This window comes from Sciurus carolinensis, chromosome 9, assembly GCF_902686445.1.
Source record: "Sciurus carolinensis chromosome 9, mSciCar1.2, whole genome shotgun sequence".
In the NCBI taxonomy this organism is placed as follows: domain Eukaryota; kingdom Metazoa; phylum Chordata; class Mammalia; order Rodentia; family Sciuridae; genus Sciurus; species Sciurus carolinensis.
The window spans coordinates 92,729,362-92,745,236 of NC_062221.1; the positions used below are offsets into that span (position 1 = coordinate 92,729,362).

The 15,875-nt window shown below is 38.6% G+C and overlaps 1 protein-coding gene across 2 annotated transcripts in view; it reads right to left on the reverse strand.

Annotated features, from left to right (window-relative positions):
- Window positions 1–12,825: 12,825 nt before the first annotated feature.
- LOC124993133 (transmembrane protein 45A-like) overlaps window positions 12,826–15,875 on the reverse strand; it is a 70,462-nt gene continuing 67,412 nt past the window's right edge. For both annotated transcript variants that reach the window (XM_047564752.1, XM_047564753.1), the window contains exon 7: window positions 12,826–13,322. In XM_047564752.1, the coding sequence (XP_047420708.1) occupies window positions 13,229–13,322 (94 nt within the window). In that variant the 3' untranslated portion in view covers window positions 12,826–13,228. The remainder of the gene's footprint in view (window positions 13,323–15,875) is intronic.

A 15,875-nucleotide genomic window follows, 5' to 3' on the forward strand; every position in this document is an offset into this window, starting at 1 on the left:
GTGGAGGGCGGGGTAACGGGAAATCGAGACCCTAAACCTACCAATCGGCTGAGCAGCTCGGCCTACGCCCCGCCCACCGTCCCTGCTTGCCAATAACCTGCACACTTCTTCCGCTTCTCCGGCCCAATCACAGTGCCCCTGCGGGGCATTCCCAATGTTGTGATTTTCCGCGCGCCCTCCTCTGCTCCGCTAGGACCATCTGTCCTTCCATCCTAAAGGTGGATGGGACGATATCTGCTACCACGGAGTCCAAGACTCCAGAAGTAATTCCCCCAAACAGCAACAGGGCAAAAGGAAAGAGAAAGGGCTGTCCAGGAACGCCCGCCGCACTCGGTTTCCCTCAGTCCGGAAGTGATACCTTCGCGGTTGAGATGAGAGGAAACCCGAGGCTGGGTCTGCTCGGCAAGCGCTGGAGCGCTTCCGGTGACCTCTGGCCCTCTTCTGCTGTCTGCTCTCGCTGCCCTGTTGTGTTACCTTACTCATTGCTTTCCTTTACTCTATCGAATGTTTTCACACTACTTCGTGACTATGGTGCTCCGACTGCTAGGGAGGCAGAGGACACTCGACCTGGCCGCCTCTAAGCCGATGGAGGCAACAGGTAGCAGCTGGGCGCGGATGCCATAGACCAGTGGACCCGGCAGCGGGGGCGCCAGGTGGCTGGTGGCGCAGTAGCAAACGGAAGACTCCGCAGGGCAGGGGTCCTTCCCGGGCAGCGGACATCCCGAAGGTTCGGGTGCTCCCAGGGAAATAGTGAGCAGCTGCCCCGGGCCACAGAGATGGAACCGTATGAGTGCAGCTTTACCTTCAAGGGCTGTCCGGGTGAGGGGGAAACAGCAAGGGCCTGCTCGTGAATTTAGAGACATTTCTGGCTGCTTTTGTATGGGTTGGAATAATTCCAGGGTACAGGTTACCGACCTTCGACATTTTCCTTTGGCTTTACAAAAAATCTCTTGCTTCCCCCAGTGACACATCATTTATTCCTAATGTTATAACTAAGGAAAACATTTGCGAATCTAATGATTGCGTTTAACTAACAAGCTAAGGAAGCCACATTTCATTAACGATTGGTACATTATGATATGAATTGCTTTTGTGATTTCCAAAGTCTAGAACTTCAATCAATAAGAATGTTTTAATAAGTAACCAATCCTCGTTTTGAAGTGGATTTGGGGAGAAGGGGTGGAGGATGGGGACCAAATATCCAAAAGCTGATTAAGTAGCTATATATACACAAAGAGAAAGAGAGGCAATGTCTAAAGAGTAAAATAGTGATGGCATGTCTTAAGTTTTTTAATCAATGGGATGGGAATAAAATCTTAAACTCTTTGACTGGAAGCATCTTAAATATTTGTTTCCCTGGAAATATACATACCCTTATACACATGGGAGCCATTGGCACTACTCAAGGTAAAGATGCACCTTGAATACCTACTTTGTAAGTAGTTACATTAGTTTAACTACTATATGTTAGTGCCTACAATGTGTGAGGTATGGTACTAACCCGTGAACTAACCCGTAGGATCTTCCTGGTGGGATAGTAAAACATGTTTTGTTTTTTGGTACTGAGGATTGAACCCAGGGGTACTTAACCACTGAGCCACACCTCCAGCCCTTTTTATATTTTATTTAGAGACAGGGTCTTGAGGAGTTGCTTAGGAACTCGCTAAGTTTCTGAAGCTGGCTTTGAACTCTTGATCCTTCTGCCTCAGCTTCCGAGCTGCTGGAATTACAGGCATGCACCACCAGCCTGGCCATGTATTTCTAATCAGAGAAAATGCATTGCAGTATTGAGAAGAACGCCTAGACTGTGAGAACTAGAGAAGTGTCACTTGTTATTGAGCACTCCACCACTGTTAGTTTTGGAAAGTCATTTTATCTTCCTGATGTTACTATCATCCTTGTAGAATAGGAGGATTAAAATATCAGGTCTCTTAGATTCACCAAGCACTAAAAACTAATGATCCAGAATACTGCTATCAAGAGGATTCTCTGAATTAGCTATCACGTTATTTTCATATGTATTAAATTCTCTGGTCATTTTCTATTTCCTTTGTTAATATAATTTTTAATAATAAAATAATAGATGAAAGAAATTACATTAAAGTTCTCAGTTTTATAATCATTAAAGATATTTCTGTAAGTAAAATTGCATTTTAACATTTCTTGTAGCTTCAGCCAGCACATTTCATCCAGGGTTCTATGCCATTGGTATTTGATAGAATTTAGTAAATTCCCTTTTGGTGTTTAGATTTAAGTCTCCTTTTCAGTTTTTCGGCATTCTGAATTAACCCGGATGATATTTGAATTTTGTGTTTTGTAGCTTTTTTAGTTTTACAAAGAATTTTTTGTTCTCCTGACTGCTGTAAAAATTAGACTTTAAGATCAAATTCTTTGTGTAACCTGAGCTACTTTAAAATAATTTATTATTTTTGATCCCAAATAAAACTGAGCAAAACACTTACATATACCATTGTTCATCTTTTGGAAATATGTAAGCTCCTGCATAAAATCCTGCTTTGAATTTACCAAAGGAAGCAATACTTTCCAGATGACTGTGAGATAAATTCATAAGTATAGTCAGGAACTTATCCAAAAGAGGAAAACTGTTATGACTGCTACAACAAAGTCAAGTATTTCAAAGGAAGTGATATTATAATTCTTACATACAATACTTAAACTAAATAATTTACATTTTTCTCTTTTAGAAAGAATCCTATGGTGTTGGATTGGAATTGAATTCATCATGAATTCATAGATTCATAGAAATATATGTAATACATTTTCTGTAACCAATATGCATGTAAATTAATGTAGATTCAAATGTATATACATTTGTGTATGTTTATAATTATACCACGTACATACATATTCTCTAGATCTAGCTACTGAGCACATATTGATTTATAAACAATTTTCCACTAAAAGGACCATGGATCCTTGAGGAAATGACTAATTCTAGACTGCAGCAGAGAATGTCAAAGGTTAACCAGGAATATCGTACACAGAAAGCAAGTTGGGTAGATAATAAATGGACAAAGAATCTGGGCCAGAGAGACTTCTTGTGACTAAATTAAAAAATATGAGTATCAAAATATTTGTAATAAAATTTCATTAATTAACTTATTGCATAATAAGTATTATGAATGATACAAGAGATTATAACTTAATAAATAATCAGGAAATGACTGAATCTGCAATTCTGGAGCTGGGGAACAGCAATCTGTGTTCTAACAAGTCTTCCAAGTGATTAAACTACTGCTTTGGAGTAGTTAATCCTGAGTTAATCCAATCTGTAGCATATGGCAAGAGATTAAGTAGACTTTATTTAATAGGACTTTTTTTTATGTTTATGAACATTTTCATTGCCTTAAAAATTACCAGTTATTCAGATGAACCTGCTAAAATTTGTCAGAAGTCTGTTTTTTGTCATTTGTCTTATTTTATTCGTTTATTTAACCAGGTTTATAATGAGTGTATACCCAGAAATGTCAGGAATCTCTAAAATCCCCTTTCTCTACCACCTGTGCTGTGACCCCAGTGGAGAGTTAAGAACACACGAACCTACTTAGTGTACTTCCCACAGCATTGATGAAGACCAAGCTCAACTTCCCCGCCTGTAACACCTTAGCCAAAAGCCTCTGAACTTCTCCATTAGAAATTGCCCAGTGAGGGGCTTGGGAGATACCTCAGTGGATAGAGTGCTTGCCTTGTAAGCACAAGGCCCTGGGTTTGATCCCCAGCACCCAAAAATAAAGAAATTTTCCAGTGACTTTTGCAACCCTTTCTCTGATAAAACTGAGCTACTATTAACCCTTAAAGTCACCTTTTTGACTATCTAAACAACCCTATTATCCTGTGTTCATATCTGATGGTCTAGGGAGGACAGGGAAGTAGGAATCAAAAAAGGTTTTCTAGACCAAAAAATAGTCACCAGGTTACTAACCCCCTTTTTTAGATTTAAGTTTACTTCCCACATCTTGTTTCAGAGAACCTCAGTCACTGCCTTTATTCATTTATCTTTCTTTCCATATTCTCTTTTTTATTCCCTTTTATATTTCCAAAATGTGAGCCCATTTGCACAGGTATGCAGTAAAGATTTAAAGGCCAAAGAAGTGGTCAGTCATAGTTAGGTTGAGAAGGATAGTATAGGAAATAGTTTGATTTTCTTCTTTTCCTTCTAGAAAGTCTAATTAGGTGAGAAGCAAACCCAGAATTTATACTGAAGCAAGATCTTCAGTAAAGAAGTTGTTCTATGTAAACCCTAGTCCTGAAAATAATAGTAGCAAGACCTAAGCTGACCTAAGAAAAGAAGAGTTGGTATTTTCAATGTCCTGTGTAACCTAGCAGTATTATTTATACTTTGATGAGATGATATTCTGGATCCTAAACCTTTTTTGTAGAATATTTTAATGAAAACTTTGGCATAAATATCCCTTAACTATTGCTACATAAGATAGCCCCAAAACTTACTGACTTAAAAACACTGCCACCATTTATTGATTTATGACTCATTTGATCAGGACTCCAGAGAAGGCCTCATTCCAATTTTTTTTAGCTGAGTTATCTGGAGGCTAGACAGGAGCTGGAGGATCTAAGCTGGCTTGTTTCTCAGCTAAGATGACTAAGAAAGCCAAGTTGGCTGGACCTCTCTTTACCTCAGTGTCTTCTCTTCCCTGGGGTCTCTTCCTCCTTGAAGGACCCCCAAGAGAATAGGCTTGCTTTTTGAGATGGAGGCTGGGGTCACAAGAAAGTAATAGTAGAAAATAAGACCTCTTAAGGACTAGGACTAGAACTTGTTCAGATCACTTCTATGACATTCTGTTACTCAAAGTTACAAAGCTGCCCTGATTCAATGTTGGAGGAGGCTGCAAAAGGGCATAAATTAAGGGAGGCAGGGTTCATTTGGGACTGCAATGGCTAATTTTGTGTGTCCATTTGGTTAGGTCAAGGTACCCAGGTATTTGGTCAAATATTATCCTAAATATCACTATGAATGTATTTTTAAGGTGAGAATTACCATTCAATATTTAAATCTTAGTCTTTTTGAAAGCAAATGACTGAAAATGGATGGACTTCATCCAATCAGTTAAAGGTCTGAAAAGAAAAAGAATGACTTCTCTCAAAGAAGTGGAAATTTTGCCAGCAGACTATATTAGACTTTTATCATCAACTCTATCCAGCCTGCCAATCTACCCTGCAGGTTTGTACTTGCCAGTCTCCAAAGTTATATGCACCAATTCCTTAAAATCTCTTACTTGCTCTCCATATATAAATATATATTTGTGTGTATATATCTCTTATTGATTCTGTTTCTCTGAAAAACTACTCAATACTATTGGGGCCATTTTGCAACAAACACCATGCATTTTCCAAGATAGGAAGGCCCATACCCCCCAGACGGCTTAATAATTAGTATATAATACTTAATAATACTTAAGATGTTCTCTAGCTAGAGAACAAATGTATAAAACGTTAGAAGATGCAAAAGATAGCAATGCAGAGGTCACTAGTTGGCAAATGATTTACTCTAAAAGTGTGAGCCCTGCCTACCTCAGGGATGCTAGAATGACAAAAAGACTTGAGGAAACATGCCAACCTGATTAACAGCATAAATGTATGAGCAAGCCAAGTTGCCAACCTGTTTCACAACAATCATAAAACATTTTATGGTTGGTAATAAAGTGTGGAAGATAATTTCGCCCCTGACTTTTGCCATGTTGCCTTAAGGAAACCATTTCCCAGCTCAAATATGTGCCTTATTTTGAAGTCTAAAACATTAAACTCAAAATTAATATTAAAGTAATGGTACTGTATTAGTTTAATACAGTTGCTATAACAAAATACCACAAACTTAGTGGCTTAACAGATTTAAATATTGTCTCACAGTTCTGGAGGATAGAAATTCAAGATCCTGGTATTGGTAGAGTCATGTTCCCTCTGAAGGTGCTAGGGGAAAATCTGTGCCTCTGTTTTCTGCCAATGTTTGGTGTTTCTAGACTGGTAGACACATCACACTGATTTGGGCTTTCATGTTGACATAATATATTCTGTATGTGTGCACACGCAAGCATGTGTGTTTTTGTGTATCTCATTTTAAACTTCCCCTTTTAATAAGGACACTTAGGATATTGGATTGGGGTCTACCCTACTCCAATATAGCCTCAACCTAACAAATGACACTGGTATGACCATATTTCCAAATAAGTTCACATTCTGAGTTACTGGGAATTAGATATGAATTTGGAGAGTGGGGAACAAAACTGGACACATAAAAAATGGATTACATTACTAATAAAAAAATACAATTTTATTTAAATAATTCAAACTCTATTTTTAGCATCTGAGTTGTCATTTGGGTTGAAAATTCTTTTTTAGGATATAAAGGGATAATTTGTTTCTGAATTGTTTCCAAGATCTGACACTAAAGGGTAGCATCACTATTATCTTTCCTTTGATTAAACTTATTCTATAGTATTTTCAGTTATTCAATTCATCCATATGTAGACATATCCAATATGGAATAAATTTAAGGCACATTTCTTGAGTGGTGGGAAATGGGGAAGACATCATATACTGAGAAGACTCGTGTGTCCCAGCTATTCCTCTCCTAGATTTTTGACCAGAATCAAATTACCAGAGACCTTTGCACAGAAACTGTTGTCTCTTTCTCCAAGTAGAACACATTGTATCAGGGGTTGAGTAGATGATAATTAAAATATGGCAGGTCTATGTAGAAGGAACTGAGTCATTCACTATGCAGTAATAACCTCTGAAGTGGAAAGAGCCCTCACATCTGTGTCATCAGACTTACATCCCCTCATGGACTTGACCCACTGCAGGACCTTAGACAAGCCAGTAACTGGTCTCAGGTTCCTTTTCTGCAGACAACCTCTTAGGGTTTATTTTATCTAAATGATCTCTTCCTTTGATTTTCCTCTCTTTCTGTGCCTAGAGCTCACTCTTCAATACTGCAGGTTCAAAGAGATTCCTTAGGTGTCACAACAGACAAGAGCAGTGAGGTCCTCTAAGGGATTATAATGTAGTTAGAAGGAAGAATTTCTTTCTAAAGATAAATGAAGGACTGAAAAGCATATAATCCATGCTGTCTTGGACTCCCTGCTATAGAAATTCATTGACAGAAGAGGGCAGTATGAAACAGTTTTAAAAGAAAATTTTCAGCTGAGCTCCATAGGCTTCAGAGTTAAGCTGAAAGGTAGATGAGAGAGAGAGTGGTTAATACAACACAGATATCAAAATAAAATGTTCTGAGAAACAGAACAAGTCAAGGATTGTGTTAAAAGTATAATATGAAAACATAACCATACACTAAATTACATTTAATAGGAATTATTTTATTTAACTGTAGAGTTCTGGGTATAATGTTAACTAACTTGGACTTGATCTTAGAAGCCAAGGGAACATGACTCTGATTTGAACCGAAGAGGGGTTGTCCCATTCGAAATTGCTAAGATCTTCAATTACTTGGGTGAGCTAATTCCTGTGTGTATATATTTTGGCTTTAGTCACATATCAGCAAATGAGGGATTATTTGGGCTCCACCTCCAACTTCTTACTTAAAATCTTTAAACCATTTAGGACATTTGACAACAGGCAAAAAAGCCCAAGTTCATGAGGACCTAGACAAGAAGCACTTTGTCACTTCAATTTTTAACATTTCCCTAGTCAGAGAATTACTTCCTCACACAAGTCAAACACACTCAACAAGCCTGCTTCAGGACAGGACAGGTTGCCAACTACTGATGTGCAGTCTCAGAGCTCCTGGGTGAATTACCTGTAAGAGAGAGTGATCTAAAATTCATTAGGGTATCACCTTAAGAGCTGTAAATAGTCCTACAAGTTAGGAAATAAATGTGAAGAAAGACATGATTACATCAAGTTCAGGCTTTACACTTCAAAGAAGGTATACTTAAGTTTCTTAGGAGCCAAAGAACAATGGAAACCCATCAAGTGACATGATGGCCTGGTGTAAGTTGCAGATTTTCATGCGTAGGCAGAAAAGACAGGTAATTACAGGTAATTAGAAGTATGACTCCACCTCAGGAAGGTACAGACCTCTACAAGGAAGGCTGGGACACAAGCCATGTAGAGGAGTTGCCACACAGCTATGAACAGGATTCAGGTGTGTCATGAGAATCCTGTCCCATTCACTGTCTCTGGGTCTAAATCTCACCAGCACTGTTGGCCATGAAAAAGTGAGCATATTTTAACATAAAAAAGACTTTGAATTAAACACAGATATGTTTAAGAGAATCAAAAACATACCATCAATATTTCATGTAAAGGAATGGTATGTGATAAGCATTTTAGAAATGTATAATTTTAACATGCTGTCTGTTCAGATTAGTTTTAAAAGGCCTATCCATAAATGTGTAATTGATTGACCAATTTAGGGTGACTTTATGAAATCTCACTCAGTTGTTGCAGCATAGAAATATTTAAGAAAATTTTAATTTTCCCAAATTTATGTTGTTTAATAATTAAGTTCATAAGACTAAATTAAGAACTTAGGAAAACTTAGCGAGTCAATTAAAATACTTTAAAAAGATGTTAAAAATATTAAACTCTTAAACACAATTTGAAATGTTTAAAGGGAAATCTAAGTTTAAAATTGTGTTCCCACACTTAAAATCCCCTTAAAATTAATCATTTGACCCAGTTTTCCCACTACTTGGTATGTACCCCAAAGACTTAATTAAAATCAGCACACTACAGTGATGCAGTCACATCAATATTTATAGCAGCTCAATTCACAATAGCTAAGCTATAGAACCAACCTACATGCCCTTCAACAGATGAATGGATAAAGAAAGTGTGGTATATATACACAATGGAATATTACATAAAAAAAGAATGACTATGACTTTTGCAGGTAAATGGAAGGATCTAGAGATTATCATGCTAAATGAAATACGCCAGTTCCAAAATCCAAATGCTGAATGTTCTCTCTAATATGCAGATGCTAACACACAAAAAGCAGGGAGGGAAGAATAGAAGTTCACTGGATTAGACAAAGGGAAATGAAGAGAAGGGAAAGGGGGATGGGAATAGGAAACAATAGAATGAATCGGACATAACTTTCATATGTTCATATATGAACACACCACCAATGAAACTCCACATCATGTACAACCACAAGAGTGGGATCCTAATTAGAATACATTATACTCCATATATTATAATATGTCAAAATGCTATTATATACATCTAAAAATAACAAATAAAAAAAGAAAATTAAGTGTTAAAATGTTTTAGACTTTAAACTAGAACATAGCAGAGTGTGTGTAGCTCAGTGGTAGAGCGCTAGCCTTGCATGTGCAAGGCCCTGGGCTCAATCCCCAGCATCACAAAAATTAAATAAAATAGAATGATATATTTAAAATTTGAGTTAAAAAGTATAGGAATGCATTGAAAATTTTTATTTTGTAGTGGTTGGTCCAGAAACCCAATTTTTCTATCCACTACCTGCCTCTTAAGAACACCCCATCCAAGTTTAAAGCAAAATTCTACCTTCACTGACATCTATTTAAGGGAAATTATTTTATATTATTTAATGCCTGTCTTCTATTCTCTCATTTCCCTCCTTCTAAATTTTACATTAGACAGATGAAGAATTTCTGGGTCTATTCTCTGTGTGTATTCACTTTTCTTTCATCCTACTTATCAATCATTTTCTCACATATGGGGAGATTTCCTAACTTCTTATCCTTTATTGCATTGTTCCCATATTATCTGGTAAATTCTTCTTCACCCTATTAATCCACATTCAAGATACAATCAGTACATCACTCTATAGTGATGAAATGATGAGGAGAATGCCACTAGGGTCACGTCCCAGTGTCCCATGTCAACCACGAGCTGCCATGAGAGATTGCAGTTGGCCAAGAGGAGGAGTCTGTTGTCACTGAAAGCCCTGGAAGCTGTATCATGACAACAGTCAAGGCTGATATTGCTGTGTAGTCGCCCCACCCCCTGCTCTCGTGTGTATTCCATCCCAGTGACTTTCCATCTGCAGGGTTTCATCTGCCTTAGAAAATGTCTCCAGTCTTGCTGCACTGACAACCACACTAGACATCATCCCCTGACTTATCGAAAGGCTTTCTTCTTCTGGTTATGGCAATGAAGCTTGAGATTCCCCTGAAGGAAGTATGGCAAAACCTCTGGAATCAGGCTCCCAGGAGGTCGGAAGAATTGAGACAAAATGCAATCAACGTAAAGAAGGGCACCCCATTCCCACCTGCTCTCTGATGAGGGCTTCCCCAGCAGAGCCAAAGGCTCTGAAAACATGTGAACACTATAATTTCATGTAATGATGGAGAGGAATGGGCTGGGATGCTACTTTCCCTAGGGTGGTCACAGAAACACCTCTGGGAAAGGACCAGCCAAGGAAAATGTCATTACCCACTCCACCATTCTTGATCCTCTTTCTCAACTTTATTGATCTAAACATCACTTATTGCCTCAAATTATAGATTTTCTGTAAGTTTGATGAGAACAGTGACTTTGGCCTGAATATCACTATGTCCCCAGCTTCTTGCACACAGCTGGGCACATGGAAACCGCTTTGAATGATCCTATTGGTACCCATGAGTTGATTTTCAGAAGATGATTTCCTCATCCCATGCTCTAAAGTTGAAAACATTTTATATTTTTGTTAAAAAATATTTGTTGTTGTTTCTGAAAATATACTAAAGAATAATTCTTCATAGATTAGAACCTTTACAGATTGTATTTATTGATCTACGACTTCCTGGAATGATGTAAAGCAAATGTACACTTTCCTATTTGGGTTCAATCTCACTATTTGCTAATTTTTCTGTCATTCCATAAAAAGGTGGTTGTAAAATACAAATTTAATAATATAACCACAAAGATACAATAAATTTTCAAACTTACTGCTTATTTCAAGGGTTAGAGACAGTGCCAGATTGTGTCCTTAGAACTAAATCAAAAGTTCTTCATCCTAGAACTCACTGGGTTGTATCTTTCTTGTATTCTTTGTGTGCAGACATTGAGAAATTTATATTTTTGCTCTATCACAAAGGCTTTTTAAGCACTGAGCCACATCCCAGAACTTCTTATTTTTTTATTTTGAGACAGGATCTCACTAAGTTGCTCAGGGCCTCTCTAAGTGATTGAGGCTTGTGAGGAGCCATCTGTGTTTAGCAGAATCAGGCTTGACTGAGCCATGGGATATAGAGGTCTGACTCCCAGGAACTGGCAGTTGTGAGAGACTGTTTAAGAAGACCAGGGAGTAAGTGACCCTGTACAGAGGTGACTCACTGTATGAGGATATGCTAATTCCCTAAGAAAATGGTTTCCCTAACTCCACCCCATCCTCTTCCTCACAGAAGTAGCCCCTCCCAGTCTTGGCCCCCTTTACCTATGCAACTATAAATTAAGGGAAGGTGGGCTTCTCCATCTTCTTGAAGGCATGATCTGGTATGGCCCAATCCGTCACACCCCCTCCCATTTGAAAAGAGTATTGGCTCTTGAGTTTATTGATTAGATAAGTTTATTAGTAATTAATTGATCACAGGCACCATTGTATTCCGACAGAAACCCTTCCCCTCATCCACTCGGGATGTGGACCGTCCCCCACAGTGGCTCGTTTTGAATTAGGACTCCTCCTGCCTCAGCCTCCCAAGTCACTGGGATTGTAGGTGTGTACCGCCACACCCAGCTCAGACTTCATCTCATTCTCATTATTCCTGGAGTTCCTGCTCAGGCCTAGATACCAATGATGCCAACTTCAAGTAACTGTGACTGACTACTCACTCATTACTTTTCCAGTCATAAAATATTGCTGGACTGGAAGAGAGCCCTCAGATCTAGGACACACATGGGTCAGAGCACATGATCCCCAGAAGACCATGGCATATGGGCATTTCCAAATGCCAGAGTGCACTAAGGTTTATTGCATTCCTAAAGATAAATCTTTAGGTACCACATGTTTTTTTCAAACCTTATGTAACAAAATGAATGATCTGGTTCTTGGGCCTGAGGAATCCTATCACCTCCACCTTCAGGGCCACTGTGATGTATGCCAGGCAGGGTAGCTTCTGCACTTGCCAGTGCTCTGGAATGCCAGGGGAGGCCTCAGGATTTAATTGCCCACGTTTAGCTCCAGCTTTGCACAAGACTGCCTCCTTTCCTCCACATTTGGGTCATCCTCTCCTGGGGATTCCTGCATCCTCCTTTCTTCTGTCATGGCAGAGACTGGACTTTCTGACTGACACTGTGTTAAGTTAGCTGTCCACATGCTTCCACCTGGAGATTTGTGCAATGTGACAGCCAGAAAAAGACCTGTGATGCAGTCAATTCAATTCCCTTACTTTAGAGAGGACACGATGATTACTGGATACCTGGAGGCAGGTTAATGGTTGAGTTAGAATTAGGACAGGACTTCTTCACTCTGCATTGAGGGCTACATAGTCCACAGCTGGGAAGGGATCCTGACTCCTGACTCAGGTATTCTGTACAACCTTTTCCTTGTTTTAAGTCCTCACGTACTTTAACACAGGGGGTGACATGGTGGTCTTCCTATGGTGTAATGACTTTTAACTCTTATAGCCAACACCACAACTCTTCTTTCCCAGTCTCTGATGGCCTTGGAACCGCTTGTACTGGGGATCATTGCTTTCATCTTGGGAAGATCATACAACTCAACAGGACACCTGGTCTACATTTCCCAGGGTAGAACTCAGGTACTCCAGAGAGAGTTGTCACACCAAAAGGAATTTCTGTGTCATTCAGCCTCTTGTGTATCACCTAAGGGTGAGGTGTAGTTCAATAACAAAAACAGAATTTGAGGTACGTGCATTTATTTATTTCTCATTGCAGCAACCAGATAAACAATTATAATTCTATGTTCAACAAATTACAAATGGTAGTAAATGAGGAACCTTGAGCACATCCATAGGAAAATAAAGCCAATATGTTTCACATTCTGAGCATCAAATGATACATGATGTGAGAAAAGTCACTCCAGTCCCTGAATACCATGTACATGATGTACGAAATGAACTTATCACCCAAAGTATTTTCATAGTTAAAATATTAAAACTCCAATACTTTAACTAAATTAGAAATACAAACAATAGTCATCCTCAGCTAGTTATCTTCCAACGAACATCCAAAACACAAAACCATAAGCAAAGACAATGCAAAAAGAATAGGTTTATCTAGATACACTAGATGCCCATCAAAATCACATTTCCTCTTCTGATTCTTGTTCTCCTTCAACATTTTTCAGGAGTCCAACTTCTGAGGGGCCGAGCTTCTTAAGTCTAGATTTCACCAGCCTGAGGAAACAGAAAATCATCTCTATTAGATGACATTTAAAATAAAAACCGAGAGCAGCATGTATCTGTAATGCAACAATGACCAGACTATTTGTGTGAATAGGAAGCAACCCAAAAAGGCAAATCATTTTTATTTAGCTTCAGAGTTACATGAACGTGTTTGTAGGTTAAAGTGGGATGTAAGTAAAACAATAAAATGTGACTTTCAAATGTAGTATGTCATTGTTTAATTGGGCATCAGAAGATAACTTTGATTATTTCTAAAACAAACAAGAGAATTCATGCACTGTGGCAACCCCAGATGAAACCAAGATCAGTGGAGCATCTCCATCAAAGTCACAGCTCTTGGTGATTGCAAAAATGACGTCCTCTCCTGTAAAGGAAAAGAAGGAAGCCTCCTCCTTCCCTAGGGCTGCCCCCACAGCAAGCCTGATGCCAAATCTGGCCTGGAATTCAGCCCCCACTTGCCCCTTCGAAGACATGCTTTTGTGTAGGGCACAGGCTCCTCGACTACATGGGATGGTCCTGTCCCTGGTGAATTAAGTTCAGAGAAGTTCTCTTCAGCCTGTGACCATGTTCATAGGTTAAGAGGATCTAAACTGTGGGTTTGGGGGAAGTATCGATTACAATGCTTGACACTGGATTATCTGAACCTTCTTAGTGGCAAAAGCCCTACAGGCTCTTCACTTCTCTGATGTAAAAGCAAAAGACTATTAATAAAAACTGTGCAAAGCTTTTCCTGTGCATCAATAAAACATAGCTTCCAAATATATACAGAATTATGCAAATTTGACAAATCAAATCATCAAAATCATTCTCCTTTATGAAAAACTTCACCAGGGTACTCACATCTTTATCCTTATTTTCTGCCTTCCTTCTTCTGGTGAAATTCTGTTCTTTCCTATCAATATGACATGGCTTTACCTGTACTCTGGATCCCAATAAAGCTTTATAATAGCAGGAATTTTATCTTGTTTGCTCCCCTAACCCCAGCCAGAGTCTGGACCAATGTCCAGTACATTAAAGGGCCTTGATACACGTTTGACAAAGCAATGCCCTTTGGGGTAATCTGCCAGAAGTTCAATTCTCTCACATATTCACAGTGGTTAATTTTTCAGTCACTTCCAACTCAGCATTGACTCCTCCAACAAATAACAATAACTGAGCAGTATCAGTAGCATCTCTTGAATCAAGAGCTAAAAAGAAAAGCTGCTCAAAATCACTTGCCCCAATTGATTACTGATGTTGTTCCCATTATCCTCAACCTTTTAAGTCATGGCACTCATGAAAAGCTAATTCTCTGTAACAAGTCAAAGGCTGGAGAGAATTTGTGTCATTTTTCTAAAAGAACACATTATTTCCACATTGTACAACATTAATACATGTTAAATGAAATAGATTAACCAATTAGTGTAATTCCCAAAGACTTTCATAGAAAACAAAACAAACAATTCATGGCTTCTTATTGCAAATTAGTCATTAAGATAGAGACTAATGGCTCCTCCTATTTCATATTCCTCCTCTTTGGGTTTTATTGGTTGTTGCTACAAGCCACCAAGCTGAGACTTAGACAACTTTATCAGGCTTTACTGGTGCCTGTAGTTCAAGGTATTGCACATGCAGAAATAGCCACCTGGGGTAGATTGAGAGAGGTGGAATAAGGAAGAAGAATTTAAAAAAAAAAATTGTGGCTACTAGAATGGGGCAAATTCCAGGAACTAAGGTCAGTATATGTCTGCATTTTCCCTCCCATAAACTGTCTTCAGTTAACATAAGAAAGATCAGAGCTGAGACAATGGGTGCATTTCCAAGAAACGATTATATGAATACAATTCCAGGATCTCTATTTTCTTCTTCTTCAAAAACGCTCACATGAGTCATTGCTTTAAAGTCTGTCTATAAATGGGCAATACATCCTTAGCCATGGAGAGGGACTCTTGAAATAGACTAAATGAGAGATGTTTAAATGTGAGATGCAGTAAAGTACGTAATAAGATTCCCAAACAGATAGGTCCCATCAATGAGCTATGATAAAACTGCAGGCATGGGATTGGGTCAGGCAATCTTAGAAACTGGATTAGTTTGGAAAGCTGAGACATACAGCTTTCAGAAATTTTGAGGATCGGTAGTTCCAAAACATAGTCATACATCCATGGCAATCTTTGTGCTCTGTCAAACAGATTTTGATAAAATGTTCTGATACTTCATCACTTGTGAATAAGTTCCAAATCACTCCATAGTCAATCCCTGACCAGTAGACTTGCAAGGCTCCTTAGCCTGACATTTAGGACTGACTTAACCAACCTCACTGAAAGTCAGTACTGAATATTTGTGATGTTTTAAGCTATTGCTTCAGTGTATATCAAAATAGTTCAGAAAAACTGAACTCTTGGTCTTGTCCTTCCAAGAGCAATATGAGAACAAAACTGAAAGAATATAAAACATAATTTCTGGGAAAAATGAAGCTTATATTTAAGTGGTTCTGAAACAGATCTATTAAAACAGTATCAAGTGTTTATTGAGCACCTACTGTTTGACACTATGCCAGGAAGC